A 22,774-nucleotide genomic window follows, 5' to 3' on the forward strand; every position below is an offset into this window, starting at 1 on the left:
ACACAGCAAAGCCCTATGAGAAGACATTCTGCTCCCTCCAAAAAACCAGTTAAGAAACATTACTTCTTAAAATGGAATAGAAGTCAAGCTACTTAAGGATATCAATGATTTGGACAATTTTAAAAACAGAACTCCTTAGTGAGCTTTAAACTATTGAATCTGATTATAAGCTGGCTCTCTGAGTACATTACTTGGCTCAACACCATGGCAATTAGGTGCTTAATAAATACGCATTCAAAGTAGTCATTAAAATTCCAATATTCCAAAATTTAAATACCAAAGTTTCCAGTATAAACTAATAAGCACTTGAAAGTAAACAGTTTATCCAAAAACAAAACAAAACAAAACAAACCCAAGATTTTACAAAGGACTTGCATATAACTAGTTCACCTTCAAGGCCATGCTACACAAACTGGAGTAAATCTTGGAATCACCAAGGGAGTTTATTAAATTGCAGATTCTTGGTCACATCTCCATACCATCCCCCAATTTTGATTACATTCACAAGTGGAGACCTAAAAATCTATGTTAACAAGCTTCCATAGAGTAAATCTGAGGTAAATCGCCCAAAGACTACACTGAGAGAAATAATACAATTGAATATATGTAGAATGAAAACAACCAAGCATTTTTCTACTAACCAACAGTACCATTCCCTAAATTATTTCTTTTATGCTTTATCAATAACGTCTAAAATCCAGAGATAACTATTTATCGTAAAAAGACCTACAAACCCTCAAGAAAGTACATTTTTCTGAAAACTGCCCAGTAGGCTCTATGAGACAGGTAAGATTACAGCTAAATAAAATCACAGTGGGTAGAAAGAGCTAAAACATTTTGTAGGAGTTTGTACAAGCACACTGTGAGGGACAGTTCAGTAATTTTATCAAGGATAGACAAACTCATGACTGTGAAATGAAAATGGGAAACTCAAGAGTTTAATGGCATTTACCATGAAAAGCACCAACAGAAATCAACAATTTCTATCCAGAATTTTTAAATATGAAGCCTGACAGATGATTCCCAAAACGTGAAGATAACACTGATCCTTCATCCATGATTTAGTGAAAGTGCATTTAGGAGTCTTTAGAATCTGAAGACATCAAAAGGAAGAACAGTCTTTGAATCAACTCTGACACGATTCTACATAGAATGGGTTAAGGGTTGTCACCCTTATCAAAGAAATGGCCTGCCAGGGTGTTGTGGATAAAATTTTCTAAATGTCATAGTATATTTTATGTGACCAGACCCCAAGACCAGGATGTAACTAAATGGAAATGCAGTTCAATGTTCCCCTAAGCATATCATTACAAATCAGTCTTGTAAGACGTAAATTATGAGGATAAAAAGGTTTTGGGGTCAAGGGGTGCCTGAGTGCCCCTGTGGGTTAAGTGTCTGCCTTTGGCTCAGGTCATGACTCAGGGTTCTGCGATTGAGCCCCACAGCAGGCTCCCTGCTCAGCGGAGCCCCTCCCCTGCTCATGCTCTCTCTCTCTAATAAATAAATAAAATCTTAAAAAAAAAGATTTTGGGGGTGACTGGGTTGCTCAGTGGGTTAAAGCCTCTGCGTTTGGCTCGGGTCATGATCCCAGGCCTCTGGGATTGAGCCCCACACCGGGCTCTCTGTTCAGCAGAGAGCCTGCTTCCTCCTCTCTCTCTGTCTACTTGTGATCTCTGTCTGTCAAATAAATAAATAAAATCTTAAAAAAAAAAAAATGGGGGGGTCATGTAAATGTAGTACTCACTAGATTAAACAAAACCCAACAATTGCATTGATACAGGACTTCTCAAAGCCTTCAATACACTAAATGGTATAATGAATCTTTCCCTAAGAGATATGATATGCAGTGCTTCTAAACTGCAAGACAGAGCAAATGGAGGACCACGGTATTCCAAGGAGCAGGGTTTGGAACCACTATTGGAACTTGAACTTAATTATGTTTGGATGAGTATGTCTTTGGATAAACTGACAAAACTAAATGTATTAGAAGAAATATGACAGATGCATCTAAAAAAAGAGCAGTCCAAACAAGACTATTAGTGCTGATTTCTTACTATTCAATAAGGAGAAAATACTCAGCCTCTATACTTGAAACTCATTCCTCAGGAAGAAACACTCTTTTTTTTTTTTTTTTTTTTTTTAAAGTGGGCTTCATGTCCAATGTGGGGCCTGAACTCAGGACCCTGAGGTTGAGAGTCACATGATCTCCTGACTAAGCCAGCCAGGCGCCCTAGGAAGAAACGCTTCTAAGGAGAAATGCAGATCACCGGATTCTCATGGCGTATGGGAAATAACCCTCAGGATGAAGAAGCCAAAATGGAAGAGGTGGAAAATAGTTTATAAAGCATAAGAAGTACCTTGCTAAAGTAACTCAAAGGTTATGCTTGACTTTCTTACCTTCTGAGGCTTTCCTTCTTCTCCTCACGTGTTAAACAGCTGTCTAAGTGCTTATTAATGTGATTTTCTGGAATATTAACCCCGCAAACAGGACAATCCACTGTAATTTTTTAAAAAGAGAAAGAGAGACTTTATTATTTACATAAAGGGCAAAAATAATGTATAACCTGTCATCTTTCAGCAATTAATATAAAAAATAGAATCACAACCTTAACATGCACTTAGGAAAGCAGAAGAAAAAAAGAATGACACCTCAGGGCAACAGGACTGGGAGAGACTATTCACTGAATAATGGCTAAATTGTAGTAAGTCACATAGAATCCGGGGCTTACATAAGAGATTGCAAAGAAGTCTGGAGATTCATTTATCAGAAAATGATTTGGTTAAGTCTTTTCTACTGAGGCGTGACTGACCTATAGAACTAATCTTAAGTTTTTCCGTCTTAGGAGCCATTCATCTGCAGCACTATAGCAATTATAACAACATGAATAAGATAAACCTGGCTGGGGACAGGAAGCTATGCAAAGCTAAACTGAAACATTTGTTGGTCTGGGCCAACTACTATCAAAATTAACAATGGTTACAAATTTAATAACTTAGCTCTTATTTGTAATTACAAATGTAGTATTGCCTTTAGGAAACACAATCACTGTCAAACTGTTTGATGAAGTTGCAGAGAATTGTGGAAGAATCTTGGGGCCCAGAGGCCACCATGATAATGGCAGGGATGAAGCAGGAGGTCAGGCCCTCCATCTCTACTTCAATGGAGCAGGACCAATTTTAGCGATTTTATGTGTTACAGTTCGCGGTTAAGATTTTATTTGAAAAAATTGGTCTGTTGGGGAAAAAAGTTAACTATCAAGCTAAAAACACTACAAGAACTGTCAACTGATAGACTAACAAAATATATGGTAGGAAATGCAAGATTCACATATCCTTACAAAAATTTTTTTTTTACAATTTTATTTATTTATATGAGAGAGAGATAATGAGAGTGTGACATGAGCAGTGGCAGAGGGAGAAGCAGGCTCCACTGCTGAGCAGGGAGCCTGATGCAGGGCTCAATCCTGGGACCCTGGGATCATGACCTGAGCTGAAGGTAGACCCTTAACCAACTAAGCCACCAAGCGCCTCTCGTTACAAAATTTAAACCCTTGACTACTAATACGCTAACTTTAACCTAAGTTTAATAACCACTAATAGTGGGGCACCTGGGTGGCTCAGTCAGTTGAGCATCTGCCTTCAGCTCAGGTCATGATCTCAGGGTCCTGGAATAGAGTTTGCATCACCAGGCTCCCTGCTTAGCAGGGAGTGTGCTTCTCCTTCTCCCTCTGCCCTTCCCTGCCATTTGCGCTTTCTTGTGCATGCTCTCCCTCTCCCTCTCCCTCAGATAAATAAATAAAATCTTTTTTAAAAACTAAAATAAATAACCACTAATTGCCCTGCACTATGTGTGATGTGGGCATACCAAAGATATCTTAGTGTCTGCCTAAAAGGTGCCCTGAACTTCACAGGTAAGAGGAGACATGGAAACATAAGTTAAACAAGCTAATTCATCAAAAAAGCAAACTATAAACAAAATAGCCCAGAAAACAAGTGCTGTAACACTTTCATGATGTGAGATGTCAATATCATCTAACATAACTAAAGAATAATTAGGATCTTGAATAGAGTCTAAAAAGGTAAAGCAGGGGTCAGCAAAACTTTTTTTTTTTTTTTTTTTAGAGAGAGAGAGCAAGAGCATGCACATGAGTGAGCACTGGGGGCAGTAGATATCTCAAGCACGCTCCCTGCTGAGCACAGACCCCAACACAGGGTCCGATCTCACAACCCTGATATCATGACCTGAGCCAAAATCAAGACTTGGATGCTTAACATAATGAATCACCCAGTCATCCCAGCAAACCTTTTTAGTTAAGGGCCAGCTAGTAGAGATTTTAGACTCTGCAGGCTAGATGGTCTCTGTTATAACTACTAACCACTGCCACGGAGCATGAAAGCATTCATAAACAGTATGTCAACAAATGGGTGTGGCTATTTTCTAGTGAATCTTTACTTACAAAAATAGGTGTCAAGCCAAATTTGGCCTGTAGCTTGTAGTTTTTCCAATCTCTGGGTTTATTCAAGGAATAATGGGAAGATTAGCATGGCTACTGCAGGAGGATTTTTGAGATGAAGAGGTAAGAAATAAGGTCAGACATCTAGGGGAGGGGTCTAATTGTCTATGGCTATAAATGCCAGTCTGAAGAGCTTGAAAGTTTCAAAGAGGAGTATAAGAAGATAAAAGGAGCTCTTTAAGATTAAACTGGAACTGATATGACAGATGAGGAGGGAAATTAAAAGCTGAAAATTAGAAAGCGACTGCCATAGTTAAAATATGAGCTAATTAAAATTGCTTCATTTTTCCAGCAATCAGCCTGAATTCCTATTCTGTAAGAGAGAAAGAGTATAAAAATATCTTGCAGCACTGCTTACATCAATTCCGAGACTGTTATAATGTGAAATGGTTTGTCCTTTCCCATTCCATCCCCCTCATGATGCTTATTTATTCTCAGGTCATATGGGATGAAAAGATTTCCCTTAAGTAAGAAAATACATATATGAAAATAATTTCCTACCTTTCGTAACCTGTTTCAAAGTTGATGTAGAGGGTTTCTCAGGAACATGACCATCTAAGGAACACGGAGCTGCCTTTTCTATGGAAGGTGTCTCCTTGGTCTTTGAAGAAGTGCTCACCTCTTTCTGAGGGATAAATTTAATCTCATTCTCTTTTATCAACAACTCTGATGTAGAACCACCAGTTTCTCTGATCAAGAAATTTTCCATTAACCTGCTTCCTTGCTTTAAAGAATGTCTGAAGGCTACAGGAGTGTGTGCTTTGGCAGCAAGGTTCTTTGAAGAGGAGGAAGCAGGAGATATGGGTGGTGACTCCAAGGCAAACTGCAAAAGATGATTCCTTGAAGCACAAAAAACACAATGGATAATGAAGATGTCAAGTTATATACAATAATAAACTGACATAAGCTGTTCATCCAATTAACACTTGCTTCTGTGAAATACCAAACTTACTCCATAATGACAATGAAACCAGTATTTCTTCAAAGCAACAAATCTGACTTAAAAGGCAGTTAATCTTTTATAAAGAAAAATGGAGATACTTTAGCATCTGGCCATAAAGAATACCTGGTGTGAGACTTATTCTCCAACCATATACAACTTTAAGATCTGAGCGAAACATACAAAACAAATGTTTATAGCATGGACTATCATCAATGCAAGGCTGTAGTCACTGAAAGAAAAGGGAAACATGAGGTGACCCAACATTCCCCTAAGAATTTCCCCTGGAAGCATCTTCTGGAGTCAGGTTTTGAAATGAAGTCCAAATAGAGACCAGAGGGAAGAGAGATGAGAGTTCTGAGCAAAGATGGCTAGGATTGAAGGGATAGGGTGCTGGACTGGCGGTACCCATAAAAAAAGAACCCCCCAAATCTGCACAAATTCTCATCCATTCCTGATCATCTCCAGGGCTGCAAAAGCCTAAGACAGAAAACAAGAGAATCTCATAAGAAGCACATGTTGAGAAGCTGAGATTCCCAAGGTCAGTGAAAAGTTGTTGGGAGTCTGAGCCCAGCCAAACTGGAAAGATATTGGTAAAGATCCCAGACATTCAGTTAAAACCCCACAAAGGCCATATCTCAGGATAAAGGACCATACTCTGGAAATATAAAACATAAATAGACCAAACCAGCAAAAAACTAAATAAGGCCCTAACAGAATAAAAGTGAAGAGCTGGTGGGATGCCTGGATGACTCAGCTAACTGCCTGACTCTCAATTTCAGGTCAGGTCTTGATCTCATAGTACAGTGCATTAAGCCTCACATTGGGCTCCATACCAGGCCTGGAGCCTACTTAAAAAAAAAAGAAAAGAAAAGAAAAGAAAAAAAAGAAAAGAAAAGAAAAGAAAAGAAAAAAAAGTGAAGAGCTGGTAACTTAGCTACTTGTGAGAACAGAATCCAACTTCTTTCAAAGGAAGATAATTCATAGCCTCTATAACATTTCATCAGAACACATTTAAAAATGACTAGACATGCAAAGAAGCAAGAAATTAGCCACCAATTAAAAGATCAAATAGTCAATGGAAGTGGATCCAGAGGTGATCCAAAGAGTGTCATTAGAAGGACTTCAAAATTACTGTGATGAATATTAAAAAAAAATAAAAAGAAAAAGAATAAAAAGGTAGCATACTGTCAGGAGGAATTAAAATCCATCCCAAAAAGGATAAACAAAGAAAATAAAACCTAGGCATGTATTACTCAAACTGTTAAAAAAATAAAAGAAAGAAATTCTTGTACATAACCAAAAGGGAAAAAAAAAAAAAAAAGCCATGGTACCTCTAAGCATGGTTTCTCAACCTTGGCACTACAGACGCTTTGAATCAGATACTTTTTTTGCTATTCTGTGCATTGTAGAAACATCAGTAGTATACACCCCACTCTAGGTTGAGACAACCAAAATGTAACCAAACATTACCAAATGTCCCCTGGGGGAGGGGTAAAGGGAAAGTAAAATCACTCCCAGCTGAGAACCACTGCTCTAAGAAACAATAAAAACATTTACTTCTCTGCTTTGTCGAAGATTAGTTGACCACAGAGTTGAGGGTCTATTTCTGGGCTCTCTATTCTGTTCCACTGATCTATGTGTCTGTTTTGTGCCAGCACCATGCTGTCTTGATGAAGACAGCTTTGTAATAGAGCTTGAAGTCCGGGATTGTGATGCCACCAACTTTGGCTTTCTTTTTCAATATTCCTTTGGCTATTCGCGGTCTTTTCTGGTTCCATATAAATTTTAGGATTGTTTGTTCCATTTCTTTGAAACAAATGGATGATACTTTGATAGGAATTGCATTAAATGTGTAGATTGCTTTAGGTAGCATAGACATTTTCACAATATTTATTCTTCCAATCCAGGAGCATGGAACATTTTTCCATTTCTTTGTGTCTTCCTCAATTTCTTTCATGAGTACTTTATAGTTTTGAGTATAGATTCTTAGCCTCTTTGGTTAGGTTTATTCCTAGGTATCTTACAGTTCTGGGTGAAATTGTAAATGGGATTGACTCCTTAATTTCTCTTTCTTCTGTCTTGTTGTTGGTGTAGAGAAATGCAACTGATTTCTGTGCATTGATTTTATATCCTGACACTTTACTGAATTCCTGTACAAGTTCAAGCAGTTTTGGAGTGGAGTCTTTTGGGTTTTCCACATATAGTATCATATCATCTGCAAAGAGTGATAGTTTGACTTCTTCTTTGCCGATTTGGATGCCTTTAATTTCCTTTTGTTGTCTGATTGCTGAGGCTAGGACTTCTAGTACTATGTTGAATAGCAGTGGTGATAATGGACATCCCTGCCGTGTTCCTGACCTTAGCGTAAATGAAACAAGTTGGGATTGGGAGGGAGACAAACCATAAGTGACTCTTAATCTCACAAAACAAACTGAGGGTTGATGGGGGGAAGGGGGTTGGGAGAAGAAGGGTGGGGTTATGGACATTGGGGAGGGTATGTGCTATGGTGAGTGCTGTGAAGTGTGTAAACCTGGCGATTCACAGACCTGTACCCCTGGGGAAAAAAATATGTTTATAAAAAAGAAAATTAATAAAATAAATAAATAAATAAATATTAAAAAAAAAAAAACCACTTTAGAAAACCAGGAATGGAAAGAAACTTTTTTTTTTTTTTTTTTTTTTTAATTAAAGTAGGCTCTGTGCCCAGCCAGCATGGAGCCCAACGCAGGGCTTGAACTCACAAGCTTGAGATCAAGACCTGAGCAGAGATCAAGAGTCAGATGCTTAACTGAGAGAGCCACTCAGGCCCCCCAAAAGGAAACTTTCATAATCTGATAAAAGATAACTTCAAGAAAACTATGCTAATATTATAGTCACTAGTAAAACTTTGGATATCTCCCCCTAAGACTGAAAACAAGAAAAAGATATGTCTACCACCACTATTTCTCTTCAAATTATACTGGAGGCTCTAGCTTTTGTGGTAAGGCAGAAAAAAACAAACAAAATACACACACACACACACACACACACATTACATACACACACAAACACACATACACACACACACACACAAACAATGGGAAAAAAAGAAAACTTATTATTTGCAGGTGACATGATTATGTTCAAAATAATCTAAAGACTCCACATGCAACTAGAATAAGTGAATTTTTGCAAGACCCTGAACGTAATATCAGTTAACAAAAATTAATGTCTATATGTTAGCAAAGAGAAAATGAAATTCTAAAATAAATACCACTTGAAATACCATCAAAAACTTTAAATACCTAAGAATAAATTTAACAAAAATGTGTAAAATTTATATCTTGAAAACCACCAAATTTGCTGAGGGAAATTTTATTTTATCCTATTTTTTAAAAGATTTTATTTATTTATTTGACAGAGATATAGAAAGCATAAGTAGGCAGAGCAGCAGGCAGAGGAAGGAGAAGCAGCTCCCTGCTAAGCAGGGAGCCCAATTCAGGGCTGGATCCCAGGACCCTGGGATCATGACCTGAGCCAAAGAGAGAGAGCTGCTTAACCAACTGAGACCCAGGTGCCCCTGCTAAGGGAAATTTTAAAAAAGACCTCAGTAAAGAAATATCCTATGTACATGGATTAGAAAACTCAACAATGTTAACATACCCATTTTCCCCATATTTATTTATAGATTCAATAAAATGCCAAGCACAATAAAGGCAACTTTTGTGGGGGTTGAAATGATACATTCATTCTAAGATTATGGTCCATATACACAATGGAGTATTATGCCTCCACCAGAAAGGATGAATACCCAACTTCTGTATCAACATGGACAAGACTGGAGGAGATTATGCTGGGTGAAATAAGTCAAGCAGAGAGAGTCAATTATCATATGGTTTCACTTACTTGTGGAGCATAAGGAATAACACGGACGCCATTGGGAAATGGAGAGGAGAAGGGAGTTGGAGGAAACTGGAGGGGAAGACGAACCATGAGAGACTATGGACTCTGAGAAACAAACTGCGGGTTTTGGAAGGGAGGGGGTGGAGGGTTGGGTGGGTCTGGGGGTGAGTATTAAGTAGGGCACGTATTGCATGGAGCACTGGGTGTGGTGCATAAACAATGAATTCTGGAACACTGAAAAGAAATAAAATTAAACTTTTAAAAAAAGAAAAAAAGAAATCAAAAGCCCCAGAATGAAAGTAGGCTTAAAGGAAACCAAGGTTGAGTACTCATACTACAGATGTTAAGAACTTAACAGCACAGCTATTGCATTAAAGACACTGTAGTTTTAGCTGAAAGAGAGAGAGAATGTGTCCAGAATGTCCAGAATTAGCCCAACACATGTAGTCACTTGATTTACAACAAAGGAGCCACTGCAATTTAGTGAGTCTTGATAAATGGTGCTGAAGCAACCAAGTATCTGTCGAGGAAAAAAAATGAATCCTGACTCTTAACCTCCATCATACATAAAAATTAACCTGAATAGGTTCACAGGCCTAAGTGTAAAAGCTAAAATTGTAACAATTCTAGGGGGAAAAAAAAATGGGAAAAATATCTATGACCTGAGACAGACAAAGACTTTTTAGGCAAGATTTTTTTTAAAAGTAGTAATCATAAAAAAGAGAGAGAGAGAGAACGAACTTCGTCAAAATTAAAAAAATGTCTGTTCATCAAGACAACCTTTAGAAAATGAAAAGGTAAGCCAAACACAGGAAGAAAAAAATACATATATACGACCAAAATACATAAAAAACTACAAACTGATAAGAAAAAAACAAAATACCATTTCTAAAAATTGGGTCAAAATGTAACAGACCCAAAGATATAAGAAGAGTCAGTAAGTACATGAAAAGGTACACTAGTCATCAGAAAGTGCAAATTAAAACCACAATGAGTTATCACTTCACACCCAATGAAATGTTTACAACTAGAAGGATTAATGTTACCAAATGCTAATCGGGACATAGAGCAACTGAAATTCTCATAAACTGCTGGTGGAGGTGGTCCAATCCAGCTGGAAAACTATGTGCCAATTTCTTATGATGTTTAATATACACCTAGCATTTAAGCCAGCAATTCCATTCATAGACATGTACCCAAAAGAAATGAAAACAGATGCACACAAAGATGAACACAAAGACTGGACACAAATGTTCACGGCAGCTTTTGTCACACTAGCCACAAAATGGAAATAATCCAAATTCATCAACAGATGAATAGATAAGCAGAAGGTTTTCAAATGACTTTACACAGATCCATCAGAGGAATCACTACCTACAGCAGCTATAGCCTTATAAAACGTATTTTTTTTTTTAATTTGACAGAGCTCACAAGTAGGCAGAGAGGCAGGCAAAGAGAGAGAGGAGGAAGCAGGCTCCTTGCTGAGCAGAGAGCCCGACGCGGGGCTCGATCCCAGGACCCTGAGACCATGACCCGAGCTGAAGGCAGAGGCTTTAACCCACTGAGCCACCCAGGCGCCCCAAAACGTATTTCTTTAATAATAAGACTTGAAAGTTGAAATTACTCCTTGATCTATGGGCTGCAGAATGGATGCTGTGTTAGCAGGCACAAAAACAACATTAATCTCATACGTCTCCATTGGAGCTCTTGGGCGACCAGGTACATTGTCAATGAGCATAACCATGTTGTCCACAGATGTATTGTCATCCAGGCTCTGTTGTTCTATTTATAGAGCACAGGCAGAGTAGATTTAGCATAATTCTTCAGGGCCCCGGGATTATCTGTATGGTAAATGAGCACTGGCTTCAACTTCAAGTCACCACCTACATTAGCCCCTCACAAGAGAGTCAGCCAATCCTTTGATGTGTTGAAGCCAGGCACAGACTTCTCTCTAGCTATGCAAGTCTAGATGGCCTCTTCTTCCAAAAGAAGGCTGTTTTGTCTATTTTGAAAATCTGGTGTTTAGTGCAGCCGCCTTCATTCATGATCTCAGCAAGATCTTCTGGAGCACTTGCTGCAGCTTCTGTATCAGCACTTGTGTCACCTTGTACTTTTATGTTAAGGAGACAGCTTCTTCCCTTAAGCCTCAGAAAACACCCCTGCCAGCTTCACACTTCTCTTCTGCAGCTTGCTCACCTCTCTCAGCCTTCACAGAATGACAGAATTAGGGACTTGCTCTCCACTAGGGTTTGGCTTAAGGGAATTTGTGGCTGGTGTGATCAATCCAGACCAGTCAAACTTTCTCCATATCAGCAGTGAGTCTGTTTGCTTTCTTATTATCCATGTGCTCACTGGAGTAACACATTCAATTTCCTTCAAAAACGTGGCTGTTTGATACAAGAAGCCTAGCTTTCAGCCTATCTCAGTTTTCAGCATGGCTTCTTTTTTTTTTTTTTTTTAAGATTTATTTATTTATTTGAGAGAGAGATCAAAAGTAGTCAGAGAGGCAGGAGGAGGGAGGGGGGAAGCAGGCTCCAGCTGAGTAGAGAGCCTGACGCAGGGCTCGATCCCAGGACCCTAAGACCATGACCTGAGCTGAAGGCAGAGTCTTAACCCACTGAGCCAACCAGGCACCCCTCAGCATGCCTTCTTTACTAAACTGAATCATTTCTTGTTTTTGATCTAAAGGGAGACTTGTGACTTCTCCTCTCACTTGAACACTTAAATGGCTTGGAGGGTCATTAACTGGCTTAATTTAAATACTGTTGTGTCTCAGGGAATATGGAGATCCAAGAAGAGGGAGAGAAATGGCCAGTGATTGGAACAGCAGAACACATACAACATTTGTCAATTAAGTTTGCGGTCATATGTGGCTGCAGTTTGCAGTGCCCCCAAAACAATCACAATAGTAACATCAAATATTACTGACCACAGATCACCATAACAATAAAGAAAAAGTTGGAAATATTTTAACAATTGCCAAAATTTGACTCAGACGCAAAGTGAGCAAATACTGTTGGAAAAATGATAATAATAGACTTCACTCAATGCAGGGTGGCCAAAAACTTGTAATTTGTCAAAAAATTAAATATCTGCAAAGTGCAATAAAGCAAAGTACAATAAAACAAGGTACATGCTGAAAAAAAAGTGGGAGACAGGGGCACCTCAGTGGCTCAGTGGGTTAAGTGTCTGCATATAGCTCAGGTCATGATCCCAGGGTCCTGGGATCAAGCCCCATGTCAAGCTACTCCCTCCGCAGGAAGCCTGCTTCTCCCTCTCCCTCTGCCTGCTACTGACCATTTGTGCTGTCAAATAAATAAATAAAATTTAAAAAAAAAAAATAGGTGTCAGACAGTTGCACTATTGCAGTGACAAAATTATGCCCCTCACTAAAACCGAAACTCATTAACTTCTTCATGTGCCTGCTACTTTCAGGGTACTTTCAGCAGTGGAAATAAAACAATGAACAAAATCACCTGTCCTCACAAACCTTATACTATAGTAAGGGAAAAGATGTGAGATGCTCACGACGTATATGAAAGTGCTACAGCAAAAAAATGAAGCCAGTGAAGCTGTGCATGAGGAGGGGATGAGCTTGATACTCCTTACAGAATGGTCACAAAAGGCCTCACGGAGAACAAGACCTATGAAAAACAGGGCCTGAAGAAACTGAAGGACTAAGCCATGTGACTATCTGGGGAAACAGTGTTTCACCAAGAAATAACAGTAAGTACAAAGTCTCTAGGGTTAGAGTATGATTGACATGTTTGAGAAACAGGCAAACAGGTACCTGGAGCAGAATAAACAAGGGACAGAAAAGTGGGAGAGAAGTCAGAAAGGGACAGTGCACTGTCACTGAGGGGAGAGGACTCTGGCTTTTGCTCCAAATGAGATGGGATACCACCTCTCGGCAATATTAAGTATGATCTGACTTTTTAAAGGATCACTTTGGTTGCTGGCCTCAGAAGAACTATCAGACGGAAAAAGCGGAAATAAGAAAGACCACCAGAGGGGCACTTGGGTGGCTCAGTGGGTTAAAACCTCTACCTTCGGCTCAGGTCATGATCTCAGGGTCCTGGGATCAAGCCCCACATCAGGCTCTCTGCTGAGTGGGGAGCCTGCTTCCCCCTCTCTCTGCCTGCCTCTCTGCCTATTGTGATCTCTGTCTGTCTGTCAAATAAATGAATAAAATCTAAAAAAAAAAAAAAGGGAAGACCACCAGAAAGTGACCACAAAAGTCCAAGCTAACACTGGCTTGGGTAGGATAATTCGGGCAGGGTGATGAAAAGCTTCAGTTTCGGGAAGTCTGCTAGTGATAAAGCCAACAGGATTTATTGATGGAATGATAGATTAAGTGTGAAAGGAAAGAGTCAGGGATGACTTCAAGGTTTTTGGTCTGGGCAAATGAAACGACAGAGCTGCCATTTAACAAGATGAGAAGACTGTGGGGACAATACATTTGGAATAGGGGACTGCAGGCAGCATAGAGAAATCAAGAATTCTTTTGAAGAGGTCCAAGCAGAGATGTGAGGCAAGCAGCTGGATATATGAGTATGGAGTTCTGGGGTGAGATCTAGCTGAAGATATAAATTTGAAAGCCATGAATGGACACATGGTATTTAAAACCATGAGACTACTGCAATTCATATACCTTAAGTATGAGCTATGTGAAAATATTAATTCCAAAATGGATACTTAAACTAAATCGGTAACCTTTCTTTCATTCCCATCACTCCTATAAATTTAATTTAAAGAAAGTTGGTATTATAATGCCTAATAGCATTCATCATAGATGCTCAGATTTTGGGAGTGAATTACAGACCTTCAGAACAACTGTGACTCCATGAAGTACAGGAAACTCTTGCCCATTTGTTAACTATACAATAACCTTACTTCTTCAGAATGCAGCCAAGAATCAAGAATCAAAATAGGTTTTTGGGTACACATGGTCACAAAATCCATGCGATTAAGTCCATGGATTTCATTAATTAGTAAAAGTCCCTGCAAATGCTCTTCTGATCCAAAACATGCAAACAGCAGTCTAAGACCATTTGGTTAAACAGGCAGAGGCCCACCAAAGCACAAATTCTTATTAACACCTTAGGACATCAATCTATAATATAAGTGAAGACAATATAAGTGCAGGTAAACTACATATGATAATAACGACAGCAATCTTTTTTTAGGTTCCTTTGTTCCGGATATTATGCTGGGTATCTTTTAGTATAACTTCTCATTTCTAATCCTTAAAACAATCCCTGAAATTATCAATATTATTATCCCCACTTTTCAGATGGGGAATAGAGGCCAGAAAGGTTTAGTACTTTGATCACAGTACTGGACTAGAACCCAGTTGTGCTTGAATCCAAAGCCAGTATGCTCTAAACGATATCATAAGAAAAGATATATTCTACATTCTTTTATAAGATGCTAAGGGAATTATCTATTACAATTATCATCTAAAATGTTTAAATTCTGGGACACCTAGGTGGTTCAGTTGGTTAAGCATCTACCTTCGGCTCAGGTCACGATTCCAGGGTCCTGGGATCAAGTCTCCCATCCGGCTCCTTGCTCAGTGGGAAGCCTGCCTCTCCCTGCTGCTTACATTCTCTCTCTCATTCTCTCTGACAAATAAATAAGTAAAATAATAAATAAATAAATAAATAAATAAATAAATAAATAAAATGTTTAAATTCTAAACTTGGAATAAGAACCTGGAGAAAAATTTGTACCTTGATGGGGATAAATCAAAGCAGTAAATGATGCTGTACACTCTCAATCTGTAAAAATGACATTGATGTAGACTGGCTGCTACACAAAAACACAGAAAGAATATTTTCTTACTTAGATCAAGAATGATGTTCCACTTAAACAAAAATATTCTAAATAGCTTTGTTCAACACCACCATTTCTGAAGAACATTATTTTATTTTAAAGATTTTATTTATTTATTTATCAGAGAAAGAGTGAGAGAGTGTGTGTGCACAAGCTGGCGGAGAGGCAGGCAGAGGGAGAAGCAGGCTCCCCGCTGAGTAGGGAGTCCAAGGTGGGACTCAATCTCAGGACCCCGAGATCATGACCTGAGCTGAAGGCAGACACTTAACAGACTAAGCCATCCAAGCATCCCTGAATGTCAGGCTTTTATCTGAAAAATCTCTGGAATTATTTCCAATACTCTTTTGTTTCAGTTGAGAATATTAAAGTTTTTTAAATCATCATGTCTTAAAATGGCAATAACAGATAAGAAAGAAACAAAATTGACAAACAACACAAACGTCTTATATTTTAGTCATAAAATTAAACTACTTCTTTCATCAATCCTAAACCAGATGTCAAACAAATACTGAAATTGACTAGCCTAAATTTCATCCCTACTAATTTTGCAAATAAGGTACAATAGCACTTTAGAGATGACAAATGTCCACTATAAGGCAATTCCAAGGCAAACAGAGGGAGAAAGAAATGATAAAATTCATCCCAAATCCACAAAGAATGCTTCTTACCCTGCCACACCCACTTTAATAAACAATTAAACAGCCCATTCCTTTTGGGAGGAGGCAGGAAAGGGGTGAGTTCTATCATTCCAAGGCCTCCCTTTAAGTTATCAAAAGGTCTATAAACCCAAAGATACTGAATACTTCTCTTCAACAAATGTGTGCTTGCTTTGTGACAGTCCCTTCCTCCTAGCAGGGAAGTCATTATACTTTCAGTACCAGCTAAGAAAAAAATAAGCCTTGAGATTCAATTTTACTGTCTCAGGAAAAATCAAACAACTAATAAAATCCTTTCTAGACACAAAAACTGCTAACAGACGCATGAAAAAATGCTCAACATCACTAGACATCAGGGAAACGCAAATGAAAATCACAATGAGACACCACTTCACGCTGGTCAGAATGGCTAAAATTAAGAACTCAGGCAACAAAAGATGTTGGCGAGGATGCAGAGAAAGGGGAACCCTTATACTGTTGGTGGGGATGCAAACTGGTGCAGCTACAGGGGAAGACAGTATTAAGTTTCCTCAAAAAGTTAAAAACAGAACTACCCTATGGCCCAGCAATTGCAGTAAATTAGGTATTTATCCAAAGTATACAAATGTACTGATTTGAAGGGGCACAGGCACCATGATGTTTATAGCAGCAATGTCCACCATAGCCAAACTATGGAAAGAGCCCAGAAGTCTATCGACAGATGAATGAATAAAGAATATGTGAGATAGATACACACACACACACACACACACACACACACTGGAATATTACTCAGCCATCAAAAAGAATGAAATCTTGCCATTTGCAACAGTGTGGCTAGAACTAGAGGGTATTATGCTATGCGAAATAAGTCAGTCAGAGAAAGATAAACACCATATGATTTCACTCATATGTGGAATTTAAGAAACAAAAGAGATGAATATAGGGGAAGGGAAGGAAAAATAAAATAAGAGGAAAACAGAGAGGGAGGCAAACCATAAGAGACTCTTAACTACAGGGAACAAACTGAGAGTTGCTGGAGGTGGGGCGGGTAGGTAGGCGGATGGGGTAACTGGGTGATGGCCATGAAGGAGGACACTTGATGTAATAAGCAGCACTGAATGTTATATGCAACTGATGAATCACTGAATTCTACCTCTGAAACTAATTATATAACATATGTTAATTAAATTGAATTTAAATTAAAAAAATTTTTAAATTTCTTTCTGAAGACATAGCTCCATCCTTTCTCATAGACTGCAAAATCTAACTGGTGAAAGACTTTAAAATAAGAAAAGCAAAAACTGTAATTGTAAGAATCAGAGACTCTCAGAGTTTCTTAATCTAGGAAATAGCATCCTTTTAGGATTCTGTTTAGGGAAATGACTAACCAGGCCAATTTCTAGAATGTCATAATAGGCAAGTTCAGAGGACTAAACCTGATCATTTTCAGGACACAACCCAATGAAATAAATGTGTGATTCTATTGGAAGAAACCTCTTTACATTTCAGAACCATTGTAATGTACCTCCCAAACTGTCCCCACAGCTAATAAGTCATATACTTAAGGAGATGGGCACCTATTATCTAAACACAGTACCTTCATAATAAAAGTCCCTGATTGACTTGCACAATTAAAACTAAAAATAACTGAAGATACTGTTTGGTAAAATATGCCTTTTTATATTCCTTTGGGAGACCAAACTTTTACCATCATGCTAAGAAATAAAGCTACATTTCTGAGCTGCATAAAGTACCAGCAATTAACCTATTTCACATGGCACACCATCTTATACATGCTGAGTAAATCAGATTAAGAATTAATGGGTTAATAAATAACAGCCATAGATACAATTATAGATAAGTGTGTACACGTGTGTTAGTATACACATATGTATACATGCATATGTTACTCAGCTCTGTCCACTGAGAGCTAGCAATGACATCTCAGTAACAATGATCATACCTAGCTCCAGATCCTGATCCTAAATACCATTCTCCAATAAAAGGAACTCCTTGAAAAAATGGATGATTCTAGGGGTAGGACAGGAAAAATAAAAGATGAAGCTGGAGGATCTTTGTAGTACCCAATAGTAAGTGCTCAAATCTGCATTTTAACTTTTGTTTTTCATGATGAGACTTTCTGTTAAGTAAAGGAAGAAAATATTATTACCATTAGATTGTCCATAAGTGATAAATGACTGTTGTCACTTCCTTTCTTTTACCCAAAATATCCAACCCTGCATTCTCTAATCCCCAAAGGTTCACAGAGTAAAGAAGGGACTCATATAAAAGGCCAGAGCAATTAGGGGTTAGTCACAAAATTAAATCATACCGTGCAAAATTCAAGCTTTTTACCAGTTCATCTAATATGCGGTTATTTTTTAGGTCCGGCTCTGTGACTGTCTAGAAAGGAAAAACAACAGATGGAAAAAGGTCAGAAATAATAAAATAACTTGTCATAATCTTGTTTTGAAAATGTGTGACCCAACCTCCTGAGACTCCCCATCCCACTAAGTCTTCCAGGAAAGCCTCAAAATAAAGTTCATTTATCTCATACTAATATGGAATTCTAAAACAGTGAATCAGCATCTGCTGACTGAAAGTCTGATAAAAGTTCTCCACAGCCTCTGATAAAATCATATACGCTCTGTATCAACTAAGATAAAACCTAACATGAGCAAGAATCGTTATTCAAAATACCATCCCAAAAAATTTCTCCTGAAAAAACAGAACAGAGATGATCTTTTAAGTGACCACATAGGGAGAGGTATTAGGTGCCACAAGAAAGGTAAAAACAAGGTTGGTGTTGGGGAATGCAACAGAAAAATGACAGATTCCGTAGTTATTTGGCACGAATGGTATTCAGTTCATCTCCTTAATGATATCATCTTGGCTATGGCAAGACACCAACTTGTAAAGAGATTAAACTTAGGAGCCAAACTGCATCATTTCTAATGTAGGGAAATAGTTCAGAGAAGTTCAGTGACATCTTAACACCATGTACCTTCCAGAGGCACCAAACTAGAACCCAAACCCTTCAATTAGTCCCATTATCCTTTCTATTAGACCTCACTGCCTCTTCTTTTTTCTTTATTCCTATTTATGTTTACTTGTCCTTTTTACCTACCTTTTTGCCTACTTGAAATGCTTCAGAAACTCTAATATCAAATTTCCTACTGTTTTCCATGAAGGTCTAATTTGATAAAGAAGTAAGGGACCGTTATGAGACACCTGGGTGGCTCAGACAGTTAAGCACTTGACTCTTGATTTCAGCTCAGGTCATGATCTCAGGATTGTGAAACCGAGCCCTGGATCAGGCTCCTTGCTCACTGTGGAGTTTGCTTGAGTTTCTCTCCTTCTCCCTCTGCTCCTTTCCCCACTCACTCCCTCTCTCTTTCTTTTACTAAAAATAAATAAATAAATAAATAAAATCTTTTTTGAAAAAGAAGTAAGGAACCAGTCAGGCTGGGCTCGACCCAATGGCCATGAATCTTTGGCTTCCACACAAATACTTAAATACCAACCCTATGCAAATGAATAATCCTACCATCAGATTTTCTACCCAGGGTGAAAAATTATAAAACATGAGAAGCCAAGCCATTAAACATAGATCATAAGACTTAAAAGTGCTACATCCTGATCTTAGAATTAATTTCTACTTCCTAAAATACATTTAGGTTTTGAAATCTTTATGAAAAATTGAACAAAGCCCAGGTCTCTATTTATGTGTTTTAGAGGTTCTTTCTGAAAATGTCTTTTATGTAGCTTAATCCAATTATACCTCTTCCCTTGAGCATCTGTGTATACATGATACAGAAATTTGCACCAATCAATTAAGTTTACAAGAAAAAAACAGAAAAGAAAAACTTACCACACAACAAGTTGGACATTGTGTTTTATAGGACAGGAATTTTCTTATACAAAGAGAACAGTCTGCAAAAAAACAAATGCAACATAATAAATTAGTTAAGCTACATTAATAACATAGGAATCTGACTTCTAACAAAATCTGACTTAAGCCCTAGAACATTTCCATCATCTAAGGCCTATCATTATAATCTCAAAATTCTAACACCTCTAGTCTACCTATGCATACTCGCAAAGTGACAAAGTAGCATTTTTAGGACAGGGAAAGATATCAAATAATAATAATTGTGAGTCCCTAGGATATCACAACTCCATAAAATGTAGGATGGATACTGTATATACATGTCAGATAGCCCTATGCCTAACATTCTAAAATATAAATTTTGAAGTAAGATATATACACGTTAAAAAATAATATATACCTACGTTATCAATTAGGGATTTCTACATCCTAACTCTACAAATGATGTCGAACATCCCACATATAACAAGTACTTTGTGGCAAGCACTCAGAAAAGAAAAATATATAAGGGAAGATTCTTGACCTTAAGGAGCTAACAAAGTAGTGAGGTAATTTCAGTACCATTCATTGTAATAAATCCTAAGGATTTAACCAGGAAATTGTCATTAACTAAATTCTTCACATCCAAGGCAGTATAAAATGATCTCCCAAAGGAGGGGGAAATGTGACTAAATAGAATGCTCTCTTAATGGTAGCTAATTTGCTATCAGTCCAAATTCAGCTTAGTGAAGGGGCCTCACTAAAAAGGATTCAGTTTAGTTTAAGAGGAGGAGACAGTATGATTTTGGGTATAGACAACCAGGAAATGAACAAGTCCTGGCAGCCTCAGCATCCAGGGGGAAAAATGAAAGAACACGTTAAAAGAGAAGATAAAATAGGCAATGGGTTAAGTTTTGTGGGGAAGCAAAGATGAATAAAGGGGAAATTCCGGTTTACAGGTTTACAGGTAAGGAGTTAGAAAGTCATCACCCCCATCTCCATCTAATAACAAGTAAAAAGACTGAAAAATCAGCTCTTCCTAGCTCCATCAGAGAAGTGAGGTTACCAGACAAGCTGTTGCTCCAAAATTAGAGAGTGAGAAAGACTGGACACAGAGAATCAGAACTTACCAGAGCAGAAAGCTCCAAAAGAACCAGAGAAAAAGCCTCTGCTAGAACCAGTGCTGGGGCAGGAAAACTTGAATTATAATTGGCAAATCAATGGAAGCTCAGCAGGGTGGAGTCTGAGAGTTAAAAACTCCAGGGGATCCAAGATATAGGGTAGGCCCACACATACATGAATTTCAGCTCCAAGGGTTCTACCCGGTACTCAAAGTGACAACCTGAAAAATCCCATGGTCCTTCTGTAGGGGGAAGGGGAAAGTAATCATTCTGCAATACAGAGCACTCTGTTCTTCTTAACAAGGCCTGCCCTCAAGAGAAACTTTACCAGACCCAAGTCTCTGGGGGTATTATCAGAGCCCAGCTAACCTCAGGAAGGGAAATAAGCAACTCCAGCTATTTCTACTCATCCTGTCCCACCAAGGGGAAGAACAAACTTGCAGTTTGTTGTGAAGTTCATGGTCCAGGGCACAGGCTCACTAAATGATAGATATAATCATAGAACTACAGAACATGGCACTTCTGACATCTCATGGCCACGTTACTTTATAAAGGTCTATTTATTACAGTTCCATTTCCCTAGTACATCATGACTGGTTATCAGGAAAAAACTACAAGGCATACTAAAAAGCAAGACATAGCTTGAAGAAACTGCACTCATCAGAATCATAGCCAAATATGGCACAAAAGCTGGAATGAAAAAACCAGGAATTTAAAACAACTGGACAAAGTTGACGACATGGAAGAACAGATGGGTAATGTAAGCAGAGAGATGGGAATTCTAAGAAAGAATCAAAAAGAAATGCTAGAGATTAAAATCACTGCAAAAAGAATGATGAATACCTTTGATGGTATCAGTAGACTGACCACAGCTTAGGGAAAAATCACTGCACTTGAGAATATCTCAATAGAAACTACAAAAGTGAAAAGAAAAAGACTGGAAAAAAACAGAACAATATTTAAGAACATTTTGTAGCAGGACATTATACAAGGTGTGATATACATGTAATAGCAATACCAAAAGGAGAAGAAAGATGGGGAAAAAAACAAATATTTGAAGAAACAATGACTGAGAATTCCCCCCAAACAGTCAGAAAGCAAACCAGAGATCCAGGAAGCCAAGAGAACATAAAGCAGGAAAAATGCCAAAAAAACTCACCAAACCCTACAACCTGGTATATCATATTTGAGCTGCAAAAAATCAAAGATAAAGAAAATAATCTTGAAAGGAAGCTGGGGTGGGGGGTGGGGGGGACACTTTAGCTATAGATAACCAAAGAAAAGAATTAAATCCAACTTCTCAGAAACCATGCAAGCAAGAAGATAATGGAGTATTGAAAGAAAATACCCACCACCAACCTAGAATTTTATGTCCTGTGAAATAATCCTTTAAAGGTAAAAGAGAAACAGACCTGTTCAGACAAGTGAAAATGGAGGACTTTGCTCCCAGTAGACCTGCATCACAAGAAATCTTTTAAAAAGTCCTTCAGAGGGGCACCTGGGTGGCTCAATGGGTTAAAGCCTCTGCCCTTGGCTCGGCTCATGATCCCAGGGTCCTGGGATCGAGCCCCACATCGGGCTCTCTGCTCAGCAGGGAGCCTGCTTCCCTTCCTCTCTCTCTCTCTCTGTCCACCTCTCTGCCTACTTGTGATCTCTGCCTGTCAAACAAATAAATAAAATCTTTAAAAAAAAAAAAAAGTTCTTCAGAGAGAAGGAAAACAAGTCAGAAATCTAGATCTATATAAACAAAGGAAAAGCACTGGAGAAGAAATAAATATAGGTAGAATAAAAACTTTTATTTTTCTTATTCTTAATTGATCTAACAGGTAACAGTGTCTTCAGTTTCTTCATATATTTATTATATTTACATATATATATAAACATACATACATATTTTCATTCTTATGTGCGCTTATATATAAGCGGAATGAATTACATCAATGATACAAAGTACTGGAGGGAGGAATTAGATG

General features: G+C 38.2%; 1 protein-coding gene across 3 annotated transcripts in view; it reads right to left on the reverse strand.

The window, feature by feature from the left end:
• RAD18 (RAD18 E3 ubiquitin protein ligase) overlaps nucleotides 1-22,774 on the reverse strand; it is a 99,941-nt gene that overhangs the window by 61,761 nt on the left and 15,406 nt on the right. For all 3 annotated transcript variants that reach the window (XM_032841510.1, XM_032841512.1, XM_032841511.1), the window contains exons 3-6: nucleotides 19,684-19,745; nucleotides 18,145-18,215; nucleotides 5,016-5,353; nucleotides 2,398-2,497 (exon numbers count right to left, since the gene is read on the reverse strand). In XM_032841510.1, the coding sequence (XP_032697401.1) occupies nucleotides 2,398-2,497; nucleotides 5,016-5,353; nucleotides 18,145-18,215; nucleotides 19,684-19,745 (571 nt within the window). The remainder of the gene's footprint in view (nucleotides 1-2,397; nucleotides 2,498-5,015; nucleotides 5,354-18,144; nucleotides 18,216-19,683; nucleotides 19,746-22,774) is intronic.

Source organism: Lontra canadensis, unplaced genomic scaffold, assembly GCF_010015895.1.
Source record: "Lontra canadensis isolate GAN:19392208 unplaced genomic scaffold, GSC_riverotter_1.0 scaffold124, whole genome shotgun sequence".
Classification (NCBI taxonomy): domain Eukaryota; kingdom Metazoa; phylum Chordata; class Mammalia; order Carnivora; family Mustelidae; genus Lontra; species Lontra canadensis.